A 22201-nucleotide genomic window follows, 5' to 3' on the forward strand; every position below is an offset into this window, starting at 1 on the left:
TGAAGGCTCTGCTCTCCTCAATGAAGATATTGGTGAAGCTATGCACCGACGCCCGAGAAATGTTTACCTCCTGGCCAAAATTTTCAATTGTAGTTTCTCTGTAGCGACGAATCTCGGCGGCCGTTGTCACGGGCATTTCAATAGAATGGTTATAAAAACCTGAAGATCAAAACACTAGAAGGAATTACTTATATCATAACGTGCTTCGTAACGGCGGCAGTATCAATAAACTATACTTCGTGCAGTGGGTAACCATGGTGCACTTCAGCTATTGCAGCTGTTAGGTATGGAAACCGATGGAAAGTAATGACAAATAAAGGTCTCGTGAGCTTCACAACGACATCTAAGTTACAGAGGAACGCTGTTAGTTTTAGGCTTCTTGGCCTTTCTGGGAAAAATCGTTAACTTGAGACAGTGACACGGCTTACCCCGGGGACTCCTCCCACCAATACAAAAAGTGCCAGGCGTACCGCACTATTTTCGTCGAAATCTGATTCCGAACAACATACACTGAAGACGTAGAAGTCGCGATGACTTATTGATTTATTGATTGATTGATTTTAATATCTTCTCCCTTCATGGGAATTTAGAGGTTTGGGAATCTTAAATTAGTCAAACAAGGGGCGCTACGTTCGAATCACAAGATGCTCCTGCTGGCCTGAAAAGGTCGTCATCTTCAGTGCGGATATGAGAAAGATACCCTTGACTAGCTAGCGGTCTCTGACCGTCTGAGAATCGTACTAACACACCTTCATTTTAGAGGCTCAACATTCTATAGTAGCTCGAGCTGCTGTAACATTCCAGCTTTGTTGATCGTAGCCAATTGTATTGTTTGATTCAAACAAAGACATATTAGCCACTGTTTTGCAAACAAGGCACTGTTTTTTTCCCTTTGTAACCAACCCAGAATTACTTTCAATAATAAGGCCTATTCGGCTACTGCTAACCCAAAAAGAAAAACATTTTAAAAGTCCATAGAACAAATAATAATAATAATAATAATAATAATAATAATAATAAAAAAAATAATAATAATAATAATCACTTTATTTAAGTATCGATGTATTTAGGACTAATGCGCTAAATGGGGACACTGTAAATAAATAAACAAATATCTCAAGTATAACATAAACTATTAAGAATCCCAACTGGTGGGAGGCTGACCAGTTGGCTATTTACACAACGCGGTCGAGGAGTTAAACTCGGGACTACCGAGGGACCAGGGACCTCCAGATTTCAAATCCAGCGCCCTAAACCACTCGGCCACGCCGCCTCCCTGAGGCTAATTGAGGCTGAAAGCCTTATTGTCCATGTTTACTTAGTCTTTCTTCCTTTTTCGATGGATTTAAACAGTCAAGAATCGAATCTGTAAACTAGAAATAGACTTTAAAGCTGAGCTTGTCGCAGTATCTAATACGAATATCTTTAATCTTGCGCCATTGTTTGTAAAATTCCTCCTCTTCAAACACTTACGAAGAGTAGCTCGTTTAGTGTGGTCAATTAGCCTAGTCGTCAAATCCAAAAATCAAGAATCAAGAATCAATCAGAATCAATCTGGGAAACTTGTGATTGTGTGGAAAACAATGCAAATTTTGCTAGTTTACATTCATAACCGGCTCTTGGTCTGTCTTCTCTAAGCTTTACACTTTGGAAACTAAAATGCCCTCGGCTGTATACATTTCAGTTCTAAAACCAGTAATAGGGAACTGAAGTAAACCACCACGACGACGGCAACGTGAACGTCACAAAACAAAAGGTTTAATTAGCAAAACAATAGCTGTGCACGTGCGTTATAAATCGTTGTACATTTCTTTGCCGTCCTCTGCAACAACAACAATGTGAAATGACCAAGTTCCGCGTCGTCTACGAAACGTGGACGACGACGGCTAATTTTTCGTATTTCCAGTTGGAACTGAACGCCGTCATTGCATATTTAGCTTAAGCACGTTTTTAGAGCCATTGGCGTACCCAACAGATCAAGACGATCGCAAGTCTCGCTTGTAAAATATAAATTCATTTTTTACTAGTCGTCGTCCTCGGCGTCGTCGTCGTCGTTGCTTAAGCTCCCTAATGACTGAAGAACACTGAAAAATGTCGTCATGATTTTCCCCGATCAGCTCTTTCACCAATGCCTGGGCCTAATTCCCAGGCCTTGAGCATGCTCTTATCAGTGACGTCAACAAGATAACGACCTCAGCACGTGACTCGAAACGACAATGCCGCCAACGAACTAAAGAGGCCTAAGTTCCACCGATGGTCAGCTCGTCGTAAACAATGAAAGTCTTCTACTACCCGACACTGAACGAACAACGGTGTTACAGTCACTGATATCGGCGGAGCCCGACGAAGACCTCCGATTAAACCACGAAAATCTCCGAAGTACCGACTGAGATTTGTTAGTCTCTTCCGGCGATTTTCCGTCTTCCTTGTCGTCCTTGTGAAGAATAGCGTCCGCAGCACTCTTGAACACTTCTTTGACATTCCAACGTGTTTTGGCACAGCATTCCACGTAGTCACGCGCTCCTATAGACTGGGCAACTGAAACAGCCTGAGGAGAGATATAAATTCGAATTTTAGGGGCGATTATCAAACCAAATTCAAGCAAAGATGTGTATACGGTATTCTAGAAACTCGAACAGCCGTTACAGTGGCGATGGAGTAGATTTTCGATTCATTTCTTTTAACAAACTTGGCGAGTGCGCACACTAGCACTATCTAAATGAGCAATACATACCCTCATTCTGCTGATGCTGTCACCTTCGTCTGGCTCCTGTCCTGGTACAGTCAGATAGAACTGCAGCGCCGAGTCAGTGCGCAAGTCATTTTTACAGCCAATCAGCAGGTACGGTACTCCTGGGCATGCGCTGTTGACTTCAGGCACCCACTGAATAACATAAAGATACATGAATTACTGACCAGCTAGGACCACCATGAGTATAACTTCTTAAACTCAAAACCTAAAAGACATATTTTCATTGGTGGAAAGCTGAAAATAATGGTCTTGTTTTGTTAAAAAAATACTTTCCAAGTACACTTAAGCTATAAAAGTTACCATGCACTGAAAGCCTGATGTGTGATGTCATGTGTGATGTCAAATTGAAAACGCTCCCGACGTGTCTTGAAAGAAAATCGTTTAAAAACTTTTTGATCACAATTTTGCAGTCTCCTCGACAATTCACTTCATATTTTCATCTCGATGCTGCATCATCGGTTCGTGTACGGGTGTGGGTACTAAGTCAAAATTTTGGCACTGATTAGATAAAAAATGTAGCAAAATTGCAGTGTATAATAGTGTCCATTTAACAGGTGGAATAAGCAAAACTGAAAGTAGTGTACGCATATGTCTACCTTGTTAACGACGCTCTGCAAAGATGGCGGATGACCAATGTCAAAACAGATTAGGATGACGTCAGAATCGCGGTACATCTCCCTTCTTATACTCTCATAGTCCTCCAAGCCTGCATGGTGGAATGCAAAAGTTAAAAGCAAGTAAAACGACTGTATCCTAGTTGTGAATCACTTTTGTATTTTATTTCTACACCACGGTTTTGTGGAAGCGGAGGAGACCGCGGGTTCAAATCCTCTTCCCTGCCACTGGATAGATTAGCGTTTGCTGGCCCAAATTAAACTTCTCCACGCTTTGTAATGTATTTTTAACAAGTCTGTGTTCAGTTTACCATATTTGATTACTTATTTCAGTGTCACAAATTAGTACACCAGTGCCAATCACTTCGAAAAAAATTTTAAAAAGTGATTTCTGTTATCCGTTATCCTTACCAGATATTTCCCATAACATAACCTCCAATCTGCTCTCCTCTGTTGTTATGTCTGTTACGCATTCGTCAAATATGCAAGACTCCTCGGCCTGTAAAGAACACAAAACACACAACGTCACATGAAGAAAATATTTCCTCCTACTTTCCTCTGAAGGTCCTCTTAACAACTCCTAGACAAACAGTGACCCCCTGAAGTATGCGGTCTTATGCAGAGCAAGGATAAAGATGCTTGCTCTTCCATGTGGTGACTGAGGTTGCTTTGTTGTTGAATGTAACGCATGCGTGTATGCTATCACCTTATGTGGATTTTGTTTTTCAGTATGTTATTTGATGTCATGTTCTACGCATTACTCTTGTTTGTGAGGTTAAATGACCTAGAAGTCTTTAAAAGAGTTATGCCACTGAATTTCAGTTTCCTAAATTTCGTTAGTCTCAGTAGCAAATAATTTCCACGCGCATGTTAACGGAGCTACGTCACGGTTTGTGCATCTTCAAAAATTTAGCCTAAAATTTTTAAGTTGGTCGTTTGTCATCCGTGTCACAGTTGTAATCTTTTCCATCCTTTACCATGCATCCTTGTTCCTTTATAGTTTTTTATTACCTCTTTGGTGTTTTTCTAGCCTGTTCCAGGCTCTCGGTCAGTGGGAACAATCGAAAAAGCAGGTTCCCTCTCCTTTTCTCTCGCAGACCCCGCTCGTCGCCCGCCCGCTTTTTCGATCGTCCCCTGGGACAGGCTAGTGTTTTTCTTCCTTAGTAAACTACTATTTTAAGGTTTCCTTCAATTTAATTTTGTATGTGGCCAAACTAACTCAAATTACTGTCACTGAGATCCTTTAAGAGTACCACTATCTACTTACATCAAAGTCGCTCTTAACAAGAGCATTAAGGAGACTTGTTTTGCCACATTCGCTATCTCCCACAACTGACAGCTTGTATCGCTCCGTAGCTTGACCTGCGTCCTCCAAACTTCCTTCTCCATTTGAATTAACAACCAACTTGTTGCCGCCATGTTCACTCTGTTTGATTCACAAATATTTTAGATATCAGTTAAGCGCAAAGCCCGGAGGGAGGGGATTCTATACAAAAAAGGCGCGGGTGTTCGTCGAGAATTTGAAAAGAACCCCTAAGAGGTACCAAGGTCCTGTTCCGTGGGGGGTGGCTTGAAATGTTTTTCACCCCTTAGACTTCTAAAACAACACGCTGTGACCTTTTTGAGGCACCGCTTTTTTAACCCCTGAAAGGTAGGACGAACATCCCCGTCCTTTTTCTATGGGAGCCTCCCCCCCCCGGAACGCAAAGATAACCTTATGTTGCTTGCAGGATGGTATGTGTCATGAAATGCTTTGTTTTTGTGGTTGTCAAAAAAATCGTACGTTTTCGCAGGAGTTTAACTTCGGTACTCGGTAGCTGTTCAGATCAACCCCCAACTTTATGTGTGGGCTTGCTTGATATGAAACTCGCAATATTAAATTGAATTTAGATGAACGTAGATTGACAGGCAAAGAGTAGACAACGAAATAGCTGTCTCAAATGGTGCACTTCGTATACGAACATTTCAATTAATTTTACAGACACTAAGAATGGCGCTTATTATCTTGCCTTTCGAAACCTTTAAAAACAAATATGTTGCAGAAAAAATTGGCGAACTTATTATATAGAATACTGCAAAACTCATTTCTTAAAAACATATAGATAAAAAAAGCACTTTTGAGTAGATGAGTCTGAGGATAACCAATATCGACTGTAATGTAACCAGTTGCAAAATGTAAACATTGAAAAAAACTTTAATGCCAGTGAGAGTCCAATTACTGAAACCTTAAATGAACACACAGGCTAAAATTGGCTCACAGGAGAAGGTTTTGGAATAAATATAGAAAAGAAATAAATATTATTCGATCCTGCTGAAGAATATTATTATTAGGAAGGTATAAGACACCAAAAGACAAGAACCTTGGTAGATATATATTAATATGTGTCAAACCCCTCTGTATTGTAGTGTGCCTTCGGCGATAGTAAATGAGTACAAAATTAAAAACAAACTCAGATTGTCTTTATATACAGGCTAAAAAGCAATCAGAACGATCAGAACGCGCAAAGACTCATGTAAAGTGGAGAAAAAATTTAAGATAACGGGTGAAAAAGAACCATTTTAGAGATCACATCTATTGCAATAATTTGCTGTATAAAGAAACCAGCGAATGCAGAACGAAAGAAATGTTATTACATGATAAGCGATTAGTTTAGTGTAAAAAAGAGCCTATTTGTTGTTGAATGACGCTTGATTTGCAGCGAACTTTTTACGTTAAATTGCTTAAAATTAAGGGAGAAAATTCTCTCGCTGTTTATGAAGATTTTATCATGCAAAGATGATTTGCTTTTCCAATGAAGGAACGTTCATGTATTTTGCTATTAACGGTGCAACGCTCTCTTTAGTATCTACTAAAGATATGATCATGTAATATTTACAACGAAACTATTAACATCGTAATTCAAAATTGGCCGAGAGAGAAATAGAATTTGAGTGACAAACCTCGCAAGAGACGTTGGGAAGGCTGACAGCTCTTTGCTTACGATTTCTGTGCAGTTTCATCTCGCTTGATTGAGGCACTTGTTAGAATTTAACGCACGAAAAATGACCCTCTTCGTTCATTTTGTATGAAAGCCGTTTGCAGGTTATCTCGAAAACTCAAGATGATTTGTTTATTTATTCAAATTTCCTCTCCGCAGTACAACTCGAATTTTTCAATCGGTCGATATTCATTTCCTGTCATTCAATTGGTTTCTTAAAAGCACGGTTTATTTTCATATTTCGAGAACTTTGCCAGATATGCAAATATCCTTTTTAGAAACACCTGTATCGCACGAGTGGTTTTCATAATTTCCCTTCTTGTGCAGTTAGCCTGTCAAAACTGAATTGAAATGGTCAGCCGGGTCTTTGCAACCCTTGTTAATTCTTTTTCCGTTTTTGTTGTTAAGTCTGTTTACACCGCATCATTCTTCACACACTCAATTAGACATCCCTTTTTTCCCAATAGTCAAGCCCTCGGGTTCTCTAGTCTCACAACTTAACATGATACTAGTGTTTACATTTGTGTTGGTGCTAATTTATACGATTCTATGGTGATCACTCATTGTGATGATTACTTTTAACTTTTAAAAATACATCAAATTTCCTTCAGGAAAGACTGTTCACTTTCATTGGGTTCTTTTCAAAGCGTGAAAACTAAATAATAATAATGATAATAATAATAATAATGATAATGATAATGATAATGATAATGATAATAATAACTTTATTATTATATAAATATTGTTCTATCCGTTATTTGTAGTAAGAAATCTAACGGATCGAATGGAAGGTGAATGGTGCTTGCTGAAGCATTCTTAAAACAAGAAATTTTCAGGGTCCGTCCACACTATGCTAGAGAAAAAAACGGAGGTTACACCCTGAAAACGCACCTAGTCTTTTCCGTCCACGCTACGCCGGGGAAAGCTGAAAACCCAACAAGAACCGATCATGTTTGATTTGTGGTTGGGGAAAACTTGGACAGGGAAATCACAATATTATCTTGATGTCTTCGTTTTCGAAAAGCTGCGTTTTCAAAATGTCTTCTGTCCACACTAAAACGCAAAGCCAGCGTTTTCAAATTCCTCCGGTTTGAAGAGCGTTTTCGAAAAGCTCTGTTTCCCTGACGGATTAGTGTGGACGGTAGGCCTAACCGCAGAGGCCCGTAGAAATAAAGCTGCTGTGGCTAATTCCTCTGGAGTAGTGTGGACGGACCCTAAAAGTAACGTTCGTCGACGTTTCCAGTGGCGGATCTAGGGGAGGAGCCTGGGGGGCCTGGACCCCCCTTATTTTGGGTGAAAAAAGAAAAATATCACAAAAGGAAGAAAAGCCGGCAGGGCAAGCAAAACAACCCGCCCCACCCCCGTTAGTTCAAGGTCTAGATCCGCCACTGGTTCCGATGTAACCAGATGTAACCAACATCATTATCAAGATTGAAGTTCGATTAATGTCAAAGCTGCTAAAAGAGTTGAATTATAAATGTGTTGAAAATAATTAGATGGCATTCCCGTGTGGAAGATTTTATGCAAAAATGCTGATAGAAGAGCTTCGCGCAAATCGAGTCCTACTGCACTTTTAGTGATGGTTTCCGGAGAAATCTGACAAACAACGAATCAGGAATGACAATATTCAGCGAACACCCCGTTTTTCAGTGCGATTGTGTCTTGTTGAAATACCAGTGGGAGGGGGGGGGGAGCACTTAACCCATGTGTGGGCGATAGGATGCCGCTGGAGATTTGAAACCCTGACTCCGCCTGTTTACTAGCACGTGTCTGACGCAAAGAATTGAGTAGAATACAGGTATTCTGACGGGCCAGGTAGCAGATCTCGCAAGGCCTCGCATGTTAAGGAAACGTTATATAAAACAAACAACAGAAACAATGCCCCTAACCCCAAATTAATAGAATTACAAGCTTACGAGAGCTGCTGCCTGATCAACCGAAACTGGCAAGTACTTGTACGTAATTAGCATTTTTAATTTTTTTGTTGTTTTTTTGTTTTTTTTGTAATGAGCACCTTTTTTCCAATTACATACTTTTCCAGTCTGTAATTAGCATATTCTTACCACGTTTATTCCTCTTTAATTAACTGATATTTTAATTAGTATTTATACAATTATTTTTATCAACTCTAATTTATTATTATTATTGTTATTATTATTATTATTATTATTTAGTAAATAACATTTACTGACATCGAAGTACAGTATATTACATCAACTCTAAGTTTGACTTGATAATGACGTTAGCTAAACGTAGAAACGTCATCGTTTAACATAACTTTCTTAATTTCTTCTTAATTAGTACTAAGAAATATTTGATTGCAATTTTTTATAGTTAAATAATTATTTTCTTTTCGTTAAAATTATCCGATGTTAACTGACGACCTACTGAACATCAACAAACGTCTCTGAGGTTGGTTCACTGAGAACAGAAAATACCAATAATAAAGTGTATTATCGTTTGTCTCACGATGTAGTCACTTGAGATGTAGATCGCGACGTTTCGACTGCTTACTGCTAGTCTTCTTCAGGCGATAAGGTCGACTGATTGCACGGAATCATTTATATCACAAAGGTCGGCTGTGATTGGTGCATTTCGATCCTCCTATTGTTCCATTATTCCGGCGAGTAGCTGTTCCCTCAGTGGTCCGCTGTTGTACCGTTCTCCTGTTGTTGTGTTTCTTGATCGTGGGTATCCATGCTTCAGGAATTTCAATTCCACTATCCCTGTTGATGTTGTTAGGGTGAAGTCTTATGTGACTTCGCCTCCACCATCGCCAGTGAAGAGATCCAGGACCACGAGATCATAGTGTCTTTCGACGTAGAGTCACTGTTTACCAACGTACCGATCGAGGGCGCCGTACAAGCCGCGCTACAAAAAATGGAGAACGACGCAGACCTGGCTGACCGCACGACACTTACACCAGTTCAAATCGCGGACCTCTTGAATTTCGTATTAAGATCTACGTACTTCCAGTACAACGGATCGATTTACGAACAACGAGACGGCACAGCCATGGGGAGCCCTGTATCCGCGGTTATTGCTAATTTCTACATGGAGATATTTGAAGAACAAGCAATAGAGTCCGCACCTTGCAAGCCTAAGATCTGGAAACGCTACGTAGATGATACTTTCACCATCCTGGATCGGGATAGAGTTGACGTCTTCCTGCAACACCTGAACAGTCAACAACCATCAATCCGTTTCACCATGGAGATCGAGAACAACAACAAGATCGCCTTTCTCGACACGTCAGTTTACAGAGAACCTGATGGCCGCCTTACCACCAGTGTCTACAGGAAACCAACACATACTGATCAGTACCTAGCGTATGATTCACACCACCCTCGTTCAGTAAAGCGCGGTATTGTGAAGTGTCTGTACGACCGGGCTAAACGTCTCGTCACCAAACCATCAGTAATCGCTGGAGAGAAGAAACATCTGTCATCTGTACTTGTTTCTAACGGATATCCCTCCTCTTTTGTACAGAAGATCACAAAGGCACGAACGACCCCAAGAAGAGAGCCTGTCGCGGAATTTAAATCCACCGCCGTTTTACCTTATGTCCAAGGAGTTTCGGAGTCTCTCCGACGCTGCCTAGAACAACAATGCATTCGCACCGTCTTTAAGTCCGACACGACACTTCGGTCACACTTAGTGCGACCAAAGGACACCGTCAACCCGGCTAAACAAGATGGTGTTGTCTACAGGATTCCCTGTGAGTGCGGCAAAGTCTACATCGGGGAAACAGGGAGATCTATGCAGGAGAGGATCAAAGAACACGACAGCGATATACGACTCGCCCGAACCCAGACCTCCGCCGTTTCGGAACACACCCACGAGACCGGCCACTATCCTATCTGGAATGAGGTCAAGTTTATTGATCGAGATCCTCACTGGTACACACGTAGGGTCAAGGAAGCTATTCACGTAAGACTTCACCCTAACAACATCAACAGGGATAGTGGAATTGAAATTCCTGAAGCATGGATACCCACGATCAAGAAACACAACAACAGGAGAACGGTACAACAGCGGACCACTGAGGGAACAGCTACTCGCCGGAATAATGGAACAATAGGAGGATCGAAATGCACCAATCACAGCCGACCTTTGTGATATAAATGATTCCGTGCAATCAGTCGACCTTATCGCCTGAAGAAGACTAGCAGTAAGCAGTCGAAACGTCGCGATCTACATCTCAAGTGACTACATCGTGAGACAAACGATAATACACTTTATTATTGCATCTACCACGATGAATAACAACAACCTTTTCCTCGACAGAAAATACCAAATTTAACAACAGCAATGGCGCAAGCATTCCTTGTTCAGGACACGTCTACTACCGTCTAGGGACTACTTACGTAATATGATACACCATGTTCAAGGCAGCTAGGCCGCAAAAAATACCCTTTCTCCAGCGGTACGTCCTCGTATAGGCCATATGAGGCATTATCACACAACTGAGATAGTTGAGGGTTAAAGTAAATCAATCAAATTGCTCCATTGCCGTCCAGTATTCTCCAAGTGGTGTTACCACTCTTTTATGGCTGACTTTTCTAAATATTTAACTCATAGTAACAATTTCGTTTTTTCTTTATTTTTCAACGTTCTTTTATTCTCTTTATTGTGTAAACTTTAAGTTGGCTCTTAATCACAATTGCTAGGCTGAAGTTACCGATGTCTTTCCAGTCCGTGATTGTGGTATTTTTTTTTTTCACTTATCCGACATTTTCAACCCGGTGAAAAATCTCTTATTAACCAATCTTGCTCAGAACCATGTTGGGAGCACATCGACCCTTGGTCTCTTCTATGTGGAACTCGCTGAGCTCGTTCGCACTGTCAACTCGGGGGCTCTCTTACAGTACACGGACCGCGCGAGTGGTTAATAACATACGTATTCCATGGTTGACAATACTGAACCTGTTGTGTTTATTTTTGTTGCAGGTTGGCTGCCATGAGTTGCTATCAGAAGAAAACAAATTTTCTCTCGCATGATAGATAATTTTTTAATCTCTTTTCCATTGTTTTTTCTTTTTCCGTAAAAGCGGTGTTACGTGTCAGCCTCTCGAGAATGAACACATGCCTCTGTTTGAACCTGAATTTTGAAAAGTTTTTTTAGACAACTTTTTTTAAAAGGGTGTTTCAGCACATTATTTTAAGAGCTTTTAAACAGTCGACAGTGTATAAACAGCTTTTGAACTTAATCATAACTTTTCCGTATGTTTACACTTCTGAGAAATGGTAACTAGACTACCTCTGAAGTATTCAGATGCATCAAAATTGTCAAAAGGAGTAATTGTTTTCTATTCATAGATGAAGGAGGGGTTATTCTGTAATTTAAAGTTCTAGGCAAGAGAGGGTAGGTTTATTAGAGCGGACAGATTAATAAAGAGAAGGTCTTAACGAAGGTTTTTCGGTATTTACTTAAGTTTTGACGACATGCACAAATATTTTAAAACTGTATGATTCAAAGGGCTTCATCGCCGTTTAGCAGCGCCGAGAAGTGACAGAAATAAAGGACGAAAAACGAAGCGTAACAGAATTTTCCTTGCCGTGATTCGAGGTTTTGAATAACGTGATAAACTGCATGTGTAATAAATCTTTTCTGATCATACAGTGATCCACGGTGCTATTATAAACCAATAAAATTTAGCCATTCAGTTAATGACCTGCCCACGCACTGTGTATGAATGACGAAGAGTCCAATATGAAAGTCTTTCCTGTTTCAAGTTTATATTTGGTTTTAAGTCGGCATGTGATCAATATATATTTTTTTTGTTTCGTCGAAAGTGCCGTGACTTCGCGGAGGTTGAACTTGATATATGGCTCACTTAAAATGGCGGCGTCAGCGCAGAGTAGCAGTTTAAAAGTGCTTTAAGTACTTCAACTCTGGCAATCAGATCATCATCAGTTTTTGTAAACAAGATCTCACCAAATGGCGCTTGACTCACCTAAAATGAGGAACTGAATTTTCTTATCGCAAAATACAGCTTCCTTGGCGCCAGAATAAAAGCAACGAAATCTTTGTTTGTACACTCGGTGAGTCGATTAGAGTTTGTCTTCAGAGCACTATCATATCTGACGTCATTAAAACAGTAAAATCTTAAACCACTATGCGTATTCTTTAAAGCTGTTTGACATGTCTAAAATACTAACACTGACCACGTTTATGCAAATTTTATTTCTTTTCCCAGAGTGTTTTCGTTTAAGACACAGCCTTTGAAATTTACGATGGCTCAGCTGCGTTTAAGTAAGCTCTTTGAATGGTACAAAGTTCATTCAACCTATTGTTAGATATCTATGTGGAGTAAGTGTTTTGTTGTTAAAAAGCTGAAGGAAATAAGAATATTTTAGAATAGTTTGCCATCAGTGTCAGTTAGAACTGAACGATTACGAAGTGCTAGCTTAGTGATTAGAACGTTGGCCGCCATTTTGAGCTGAGAGCGACAAGAAAATTCTGGTCTCTTCTCTGACTCACAAAATTCCCTTGCGTTCGACAAAAATTTCGATAAGAGAAACTCTCTGTCCTTAAAATTTATTCAATTGCCGTTATCCTACAATTAAAACAGTGTCTAAAGTCAATTTTGCTTTTAATGGAAGAAAAACACTATCCTGCTAACCAGTGCCGAAGTTTAAAAATCGACTTGCCGTTTTCAAACAACTTAAACATTACTGTACACTGATAAATCACTATTCAGTATACAACCGTCCATGGTTAGCAGATTGCGTAATGTATATAATAATAATTCATTTCTACAGCGCCAATGCACTAATTGCCTAAGGCGTTAATGAAGCCTGGAGAGGTTTTATGGTAAAATGAAAGCTAATGAATATACGATGCAGGTAATCCATTTGCACAACATGTACGTGACAAAGACTGAATCAGTAAATATAAACCATGTTATTTAGTCGTCCATGTTTAAAAATTGAAGTGTCCCCTTATCAGCAGTTTTTGTGGCAGGTTTTAAGCTCCGTCTTGTTTTTGGTGCAATTTGGCAAGCGGTAGCCAAAAACAAAACAGACTGCAATTAACAATTTGACTTCTTTTAAAAAATGTTCCCTCAAGAGGTTCTCTATCTTTAAAATATAAAATAATTTCCTGTTCTCAGGGCGCAATAAAAGTTAAAAGTGGGCTGTTTCTTTCGGCTCATCCACACTTCATCAGCCACAATAAAATAAAACGTGACTGTAAAGAAGAGTTATATCATGTTCATTTGGGTCTCGAGGGGACTAAAACAGGGTTACAGATGCTCTCTGATTCGAAACCATTGTCTCTTCATTTTCAAAGAGGGCTTTCGTTAACGGATTTCAATTCCCTCCCTTGTGCCACGTTTGAACGTCGGTTGTGTCCTGGTGTACCGGTACACAGAGGGAATAACCATAACCGTTCTCCTTTCTTTACGAACCTTTGTTTAGCTGTTGAACATTGCTGGGTCTTTTGTATCAGTTCTTGTGAACCGGTACACGAGGACAGAACCTGAACGTCTTACTTTCTGTGGCGAGAACTTTTGTTTTGTTGGAATTCACTGAGTGTCGCTTGGACAGGCGATGTTCATGAATATCTGATAGATTTTTCAAAAAATGTTCCTTAACTCTGGTTTCTAATAAACGAGAAGTTTCTACTAGCTAATGAGAACCCCTTACAGAAGAGTATGTGTGTGTGCAGAGCCTTAATGTGGTTGAAAATAGAAATGGGTAAATTACCGTAGCGAGAGATTGCGTCCTCTTGTACACCACGCCCGTGAAGAGTCGTGCATGGAGCTAATGTTTCAATCAGCCCGCGGGTATGTACATACGAATGCAATGAGACAATTATTGTGCAGACTTCTTTGTTATTCTACAAAATCAGCGTTTCCATCTTAGCCGTAATGCATGAGTGATGACAGTGACCTCTTTCGCGCGCTCAAAATAACTAGACTGACCCGTGCGATATATGTGACAAATGGATTAACATCTTTTCAAGCCGGAGTAGTGTTGACTTTTACAAACGCCACATGTGAAAGTTGTCCAACCGTGTTTGTATATAAGATAAAGGTTGCACGTAAGGCCGGTGAATGGAATTAATACGTGAGAGCATTCTTCTGTTTCTATATTTGCTCAGCACTTGAACAAACAGTCATAAGACGAGAAAAATGAAAACGAAATAACTCACGCAGGGAACCGCGCTTACAAGACATTGAGACAATTCTTTCACCCGCTGGGATTTTGAGTAATTTTAGACGCTCTTTGTTCAGCACCGTTAATATTGTAGTCCTTCAGGTCTATGATCTAGAAGCTACGTTTATGCAAAATAATATTAAAAGTGGGAAGGTTTTCCGCATCACGTTTCTATATTAAACTCACGAGTCTTTCCATTCGTAACTGTATTGTTTATGAGTAAGCGGGCTAAGAAAAATAAGTTTATATCGCCCAATATCGTCTTACGCCTTTCAACACACTCCATGTCTGAAATGAAACTCTCGATCTTACAACTTACCGTGACAAAAAGCGGAAAGATCGAGCATTTAGCGCAGAATAGAAAATGAATAAAAACAATTTAACATAATTAGCTCTGCATGAAGGCGGCTCACGAAGAGCTGAACCCAACGAAAATGATTGAAACTTAATCCTTCGAACATTATGTAACCGAAAATTGTAACGTAAAAGAAAATAGGTACTTGCACAGATGTGCGATTATGGAATTAATGTCATGGAAAATGGCATTGAGTCCAGTCACAAATAAAAACTGATGCTTTGTTGTTTGATCAGCGACAAAAAAGCAGAAGTTATTAGTGACAGGAACCTGTAGCAGAACCTGTAGGCGATCTTAACATGCCATGTATTGTGTTGCCAGTTTTGAAATACATTTGAAAACTTATATGACTGAATTTTACTTACCAAACGAATGGAGTTCGTGGAATTTCTTCGTTGAGACTCCTCCGCTAGCGCTTGTAAAGCCGTTAGATGTTCTGGATCTATTGTCGGTTCTGTAATCACTGGAAGCGCGCTTCGTCTTCGCGCCATTAAAATCATGAAGACCGCCGAGATCTCTGTCGAGAATTCTGCCCCTCAATTCAACCTTATAAGCTCTTCTCGTAGCAGTGTAGTAAGCGTTCCTCAAAGCACTCAAGGCCAAAAGGAATCCGGGTATTTTTAACTAACAGCTCGTAATCGAAGATACCCTGACCCTGTTTACATGTATCTGATTAAATCTGTCAGTGCTTTCACGCGTTTGAGTGACCAAGTGACGGTTCAACAGTTCCGCGGGTGGGCAGAAGATTCAACTCACGTAGTGCGTGCGCGGTTTCTGCACCTCTTTATACCTCACTTCCCGATTTTGTATTTCCGTCTATTTAACGAAGCATGTTCTTAATTGGAGTGGAAAACTAATAATTGGCCTCGTTTGAAGGATTTCGCAACTAATCGTTTTCTAATTACAAAGTTCGGTATAATGAAGACAATAAAGAAGTTCTTTTTTTGTCTCTTTCATTCCGCTTTTGTGCTTTGTAAACAGCGGTGGCTAAACAGAAAAGAATCATTCTCCGTATCCTGACGCCGGTTAATATAAAAGATCACAACAATACAAAATTAAATCAGGGCTGTGATAAATCTAATGAATTGTCTGAAAATGAATATTTTAGGGTTGTACTCTGATTTTTAGTAGAGCTGAGTCAGTCCTTGGCCTTGTATAAATTGAAACAGTTTTGTTTGAATAGTGTAACGACCTTTATTGGCAGAAGCGCATATTTTCGGTTTCAAACTGTTATAAAACCACTTAGCTTTTGGGTTTTTCACGTTAGAATGTTATCTCATAGCTATAGTGATTTGGTTAGTTCCACGCGTGGTTACGACGCGTTCTGCGAATGACTCCGCCCTCTACTTAATTAAGAAATTAATAAAGCACGAATAAGCATAGATGTGGAAGCAGAGTGCAAAAATAGCAATATGTAGAATGAAATGCCAATGAAATGAATTCATTCTTAAAGACAAGTTGACAGGGTGGGGTGGGAGAGTATGTCGTTGACGTAGTAGGAGGTAGAAGGTCAAGGTAAATGTTTCAGCGACCCATACAGATTGACTCACGTAAAGACACCGAAATGCAGTGAGATTATATTTTTCGGCTTTTTATTTAGTTTTTGTGGAGCAACGAATACGCAATTGCGTCAATGAAATGCGCCTCAGAGGGAATTTAAAAAGCAGGTCCAAGGCTTGGTACCATGATTCGATACAGGAGTCTCTCATGGAGAGAACTGTGAATTACATGCCTGGTGAAATAAAAAAAAAAAAACTTCTTCTTTCGAGGACCACAACCTGCGTTAGCAGTGAAAACCCCGGAATAGAAATTGACCTCGTGGAAATGTTAATTACAGTGCTAACAAGCCATATTTCTACTTTTTGTTGAAATATGCTTCCGGTGACGAGAAGTATCTTACAGAAGCGATTGCATTATACCCCGAATCCAAACAACCGGTTAAAATTTCTCTGAATTCTCTACTCAACCCCCGAGGTTCGGTTTTTCAGCCGGTTTCAAAATCACAGTAACTCTCATTCCCTTCCCACGTCAAACGCAGCGATAGTTCCGGCGAGCGGTTTCATTAGTTCAATAAGATGACCCATCAGGCTAAATGCTCTACTTAGTGGTAGCCAAAAACATATTTTGACTGTTTATTTTGCATCAGTCTCTTGAGATTAGTTTGGTCTCTAAATATTTAATTAAGTGCAATCAAAACAAGATTTATATTACTTATCTGATCAGGCTATCTATTTCCACATGACTTGGAGTCCAGGTCAGATTTCAAGTTAGTTTGGGTAGCAGATCTGAACACGTACGACTCTCTGTTCAGCAACCCTAGTCAGAAATTACACAATAATTTACGATTATTTGGGACATAAATGGCTTTCGGCTACATCCAATGAGGATGCTGTACGCTTGGGACACTTTGCGTGAGATGACAAAGTTAGTTTGTAGATCCCATATTTGACCAGTTGACCCCGAGTTATAATCAGTTGATTCAACTAAAAAGATAACTGTGCTGAGACTTTGTTGATATTGAACTTTTAACTCGTTGCCTGATTATCTCAAGTGCCGTCATCAAATACCACAAAGTCAAGGCTCAGGAGCCTGGCCTCTCTTGTTAGCAAAAAAGAGAAAGGTCCCTACTGGGATTATGAGATTGAAAGCTTTGCTAGGTAACACGGAAAAACCGTAGAATTCCGAAAATAACGCCCCCCCACCCCCCCCCCCTCCATTCCCCCGAAAGTATCGATCCGCCTGAAAGTAGCGGTCCTTTGAAGAAGTCAAGGCTAAAAAAGAGAAACTCTCTGATGGCAAGCGCAATGCGGATGGAACAGCTTGACTGTAGGATTGACCAACTTGAAGAGATATATAGTGTATTTGCAATTTTACTTCGAACTTAACTGAATGTTTCTTGAAACTATGATTTTATAAGCTGTATTTGTCTGGCAACAGAATCAAACGATAGAGTGTAATTAGTTTTATTGCGTTATAATGCGACGATTTTACTGTCACCTTACAGTAAAGTAAGTAATAGCTTTATCAATGTGTCAATGTATTTAGTTTTCACAACTTATTGGGGACATAACAACAACAACAAAAAATTAAAATTATTTACACATAAGGAATAAGAATAAAAATGTATATACAATTAAAATATGTAGCATGTACGTATAAATTGTACCATAAAACAATGGGTATATAAGAGGTAGTCTCTAAAAATTGAAAAGGTTACAGCAGCTACTGTTATTGTTTAAGAGTGACGTTAGGTCTTTTAGTACCAACATTTGGAGTATCTTTTGTTTATACAGTCTGTTTTGTTATATGTGGGTTGTTAGTAACACAAATAAACGGAACTTTTTGTTTCATGATACGCGTCCGCTTTGTCTGAAACGACTGTGAACAACTACCGTACAAGCGCTTTTCAACCATCTCAAAGTAACGGTTACCTGAAAGAAGCGGCCCCTTTTGCCTGCTAAATCCGAAAGTTACGGGGGCCATTACTTTCGGAATTCTACGGTACCTGGACGTTTTTTTTTTTTTTCATTTCAAGCAAATTTGCTCTAAAAGTTTTGGCAACGCTTTCATTGAGGATGTATGCAGAAATTACTTCTGACTGTCTGTCTGTCTGTCTCTGTCAACCTTTCGACGAACAAAAAAGTAATTTGAATATATATTCAATAAAGGAATATCATAAATAACTCGGTAAGATGTGGTCGCATGGAGAAGTACACAGTGACAGGCCGCACCTCCTTGAAATAGGCTGATTTAGCAAGAGAACGGGAACGTCACTTAACGACGACGCGCGCAGTACAAATACCCAAATATGGTCAAATTAGAACAGAATCTAGGTTATTCCGCGCGCCCTGCAGTCGTCATCTGACCATATTTGGGTATTTGTACTGCGCGCGCCGTCGTCAAGTGACGTTCCCGTTCTCTTGCTAAATCAGCCCACTATCTAGCGGAAAACTTTGTACGATCTTGTACTACAATGCAGAATTTTCAAGATACATAAGATTCTTAGTCTCTCTTTGCATTCATTTTGTAGATCCGCGTTCCTTATCGCACATAGTAACAACGTAACACCCAATAACGGCTAGAAGTCGAGCTTAAAGGATTATAGACGACCCGCTACGTAAATCAGTGTCACTTTTTTCGCTTCAAATATCCTTTATATTATTCACCACTTGTGGGATTTCAGAAACTCAGTCCACTGAGAATGCTCTTTGCGAGAAAGTGTAAATGGTGTGTTAATCCCAACAAATTGAAATTACTTGATCGAGATTCGTCGCCAGGACCTGTCACTCGGCTTTCAAAATTTAGTTAGAAACTCATTCGAGAACGTAACTACCACTGTCAAATGCAAGGCAACATATCTTCTTCTTCGACCATAACCCTATGTGGGTATAGGGCCAGACATTCTCCTTCGCCATGTCAGACGGTCACGAGCAGCCACTGTTGCCTCGCTCTATGAGCCAAAACCCAATGCTGTTCTTTCTTTTTCTGCGGTTCTCCACCAAGTCTCTTTCGGACTGCCACGACTTCTTCTTCCCTCTGGGGCGCAAGGCAACATATACCGGGCAAAAAATGGGGAAAATGGAACAAAGTTGTGGGTATACCTTGTTCAACTGTCTTAACGTGCGGAGAAACTGAAGAGTGGGAAGGAGGTGACAAGCCTTTAACCGTCACGCGCTAAATTCAGCAGATGAATGCCTTGCTTGGCAACTCTGGCCCAGTCATTTGTTTAGAGAAATGTTTAAAAGCGTTAGCGCAGCTACACGAAGATCTGTTTCCATCTTTCTAAGAACGCTTTAACCCGTGTATGTACGACTGTTTTAACTTTAATAACAATAAAGTGTATTATCGTATGTCTCACGATGTAGTCACAGTAGTCACTTGAGATGTAGATCGCGACTTTTCGACTGCTTACTGCTAGCCTTCTTCAGGCGATGAGGTCGACTGATTACACGGTATCATTTATATCACGAAGGTCGGCTGTGATTGGTGCATTTCGATTCTCCCATTGTTCCATTTGTTCCAGAGACTAGCTTTCTCTAGTGGAGGTGAGCGCTTTAGGAAAATTATGTACTCGTTCAAATTTTAACTTGTATTTGTCTGGATTTATAAAAACAGTACCCTAGTGTTAAAGAAATCGCGTCCTGGTCAAGCGTTTCTTTCTCTCCAAAGGAGACAATGTAAAAATGAAAAGGAATACCAGTCTTTTTTTTCTTCCACTCTCTTATCTTCCCTTTCTTGTTTCCTCTCTCTATGTTGTTTGTTGTTGTTGTTGTTGTTGTTGTTGTTGTTGTTGTTGTTGTTGTTGTTGTGTAATCGCTTGGAGTGATTTTAAGGCCTTTAGGAGTCGCGGAATCAAAGTGCATATGGGTGACGTGGTGCAAAGTATTGACACGGTTTTCATAAATCAGGTCACATATATAGACGACAGAAACTACCATAGCACTGAAACCAGGAGACTGACTGACTGAAACTATGGTAACGAAACACAGGACTCCTAGTCTAAACGAAAAGTCTATCGACTTTTATTTTTAAATTGACGCCGGTCCGGCACTTCAGCAAAATGGACATTTGGGCGTAAGTCCCGGCCACAGACAAACACTGCGTTTATGTCCCTATAAAAGAGCACCTTCCCGTTTAGTGGGCACTGCATCGAGGTCCTAAGGAAAGGAAATTGGATACTCTTTTGACGGTTAAGTAGCTTTAAAATTTCCGTTCAAGTGAATTTTGAATTATACTGAAAAGTGAAAAAAAATTTAATATTTAACTGAGAACGCAAAAACATCATGCAGCAAATACGGCCGACATAAAGGCTTTGTTTTTTTCTGCTTTTCTACTTCAACACTTGAACTTTCAAGATTTTTTATCTAAAATTCGCGTTCAACGAGGTTTCCTTGAAGATCCGCGAAACCATTGATTTTGAAACTGAGAACTTTTATTCATACAGCATTTCTTTAGTAATGTCTTGGGTCATCGGGTAGCTTCTGTTACACATAAACTATTCTTCCGCTCAATAACCACTGTTTAAATTTACTTGCATAGGAAATTAAACGAAAAGTGTCAAGTATAGAACAAGGCGAAAGGGAACAAAGTTTACTTTTCGACCAAAAACAAACATTGATAAGCGATTTCTATTTGGGTCGCGAACACTTTCCATTTTAACTGTCCATCGTGGCTTTTACACAGTCCGGTGCTTTTGCTAATTGGGTCAGAGGGTAGAGTTTTCGGTTTCACTAAAATTATCTCGATGTTTTAAACTGTCAGGTCTTGAAGCGAAAAGGAAGTACGATTTATCACTTGTGAAAAATCATCAAAGAATTGAAATGGTTTCAAGTCGTAGAAAGGATTTTTCAATGTCAATGGTCAGCAATCTTACCAGAAATCAGAGCAGTCACTGAACAAACAAGTTTAACAAACATCCAAAAATGAAATTGGTTGTACACTACAAAATCAGGGTTAAAAAGCTTTCGTTGTACCTGTGTTAACAAGTAGCTTTTTTTTTTCTCCACTCTACAAGCAGATCGTTGAGAAAGTTTAAGCCACCCGAAATCCCCCAGAATCTTTGATAATTGAGTTGAACGTTCGGCAACCGAATGTATTTCCTTCACCTTTTGTGGCGTTTGCTTTAATTAGAAGGGTTTTGTGCGTCAATTTAAAAGTTTTAATGAAAAAGTTTAACTATAGGAAGCGAATTAGCAGCTGCTTGTATAGCGCGGGTTAGTCTGAGGTAAAGCTCGATAATGAATTTGACTTTGATGAAAAACAAAATTATAACAAATCATTAAAAACCATGTTGGAATCGACCCGTTAACAAGAGAGGCGGGAAGCGAAACGGCTGGGGAACTTGTTGGAGAGAAAAAACTTAGATCCTTTTTTTCACTGACGCTTGTTCTATTCTACAAAGTAAGATTAAAATGCAGCTTTTTGAAAAAAAGAGATTTGAAAACTTGTCTTACTTATTTAACGTTTTGTTTGAACAGTAAGAATATTGGGAAAAAGTGTAACATTATTACAGTAAAACCCCACCATTGTCTGCGAATTAAACAACCATGCCGTCTAACCAATGGCGAATCAATTTATCGGCGAATTATTTACTTAATATTTTGTGTTTCAAACTGGTGTTAGATTAGCTAACTGGAGCACTTCTTTTGGCCCTGTAAAATACCTGTCAATTCCTTGTAAAAATATCGCACTCTGAATCCATGCAAAGAAACACGAGAGGCAAAAAGCTTGAGATTCTGAAATCAAATCTCGGTGCTTAGGCTGACAGAGTTGTCAAGCGCAAGTCAACTTAGTCACCGAGGAAATTGCAAGCTTTTAAGATGTTAATTCAGCGTATCCG

General features: G+C 39.7%; 1 protein-coding gene across 2 annotated transcripts; it reads right to left on the bottom strand.

The window, feature by feature from the left end:
* Positions 1-1070: 1070 nt before the first annotated feature.
* Positions 1071-16142, bottom strand: LOC145480827 (uncharacterized). 2 transcript variants are annotated; one of them, XM_081459156.1, is made up of 6 exons: positions 6307-8447; positions 4634-4792; positions 3778-3865; positions 3349-3458; positions 2735-2884; positions 1071-2548 (listed from the first exon to the last, which is right to left on the bottom strand). In XM_081459156.1, exons 1-6 carry the CDS (start codon positions 6364-6366, stop codon positions 2258-2260), a joined length of 858 nt encoding a protein of 285 aa, XP_081315282.1. In that variant the 5' UTR covers positions 6367-8447; the 3' UTR covers positions 1071-2257. The 2 variants fall into 2 exon arrangements, with proteins under 2 accessions (XP_081315282.1, XP_081315281.1); XM_081459155.1 differs by lacking the exon at positions 6307-8447 and adding an exon at positions 15228-16142 and having other exon boundaries at positions 1075-2548.
* Positions 16143-22201: the final 6059 nt, after the last annotated feature.

Source organism: Orbicella franksi, chromosome 3 (genome assembly GCF_964199315.1).
Source record: "Orbicella franksi chromosome 3, jaOrbFran1.1, whole genome shotgun sequence".
In the NCBI taxonomy this organism is placed as follows: domain Eukaryota; kingdom Metazoa; phylum Cnidaria; class Anthozoa; order Scleractinia; family Merulinidae; genus Orbicella; species Orbicella franksi.

Coding starts and splice junctions, on each gene's coding strand:
- LOC145480827 (XM_081459155.1), bottom strand. CDS start 15,362: ATGATTTTAATGGCGCGAAGACGAAGCGCGCTTCCAGTGATTACAGAA. Junction 4,793..15,227: donor CCACGAACTCCATTCGTTTG/GTAAGTAAAATT, acceptor TGAATCAAACAG/AGTGAACATGGCGGCAACAA. Junction 3,459..3,777: donor TATGTTATGGGAAATATCTG/GTAAGGATAACG, acceptor TCCACCATGCAG/GCTTGGAGGACTATGAGAGT.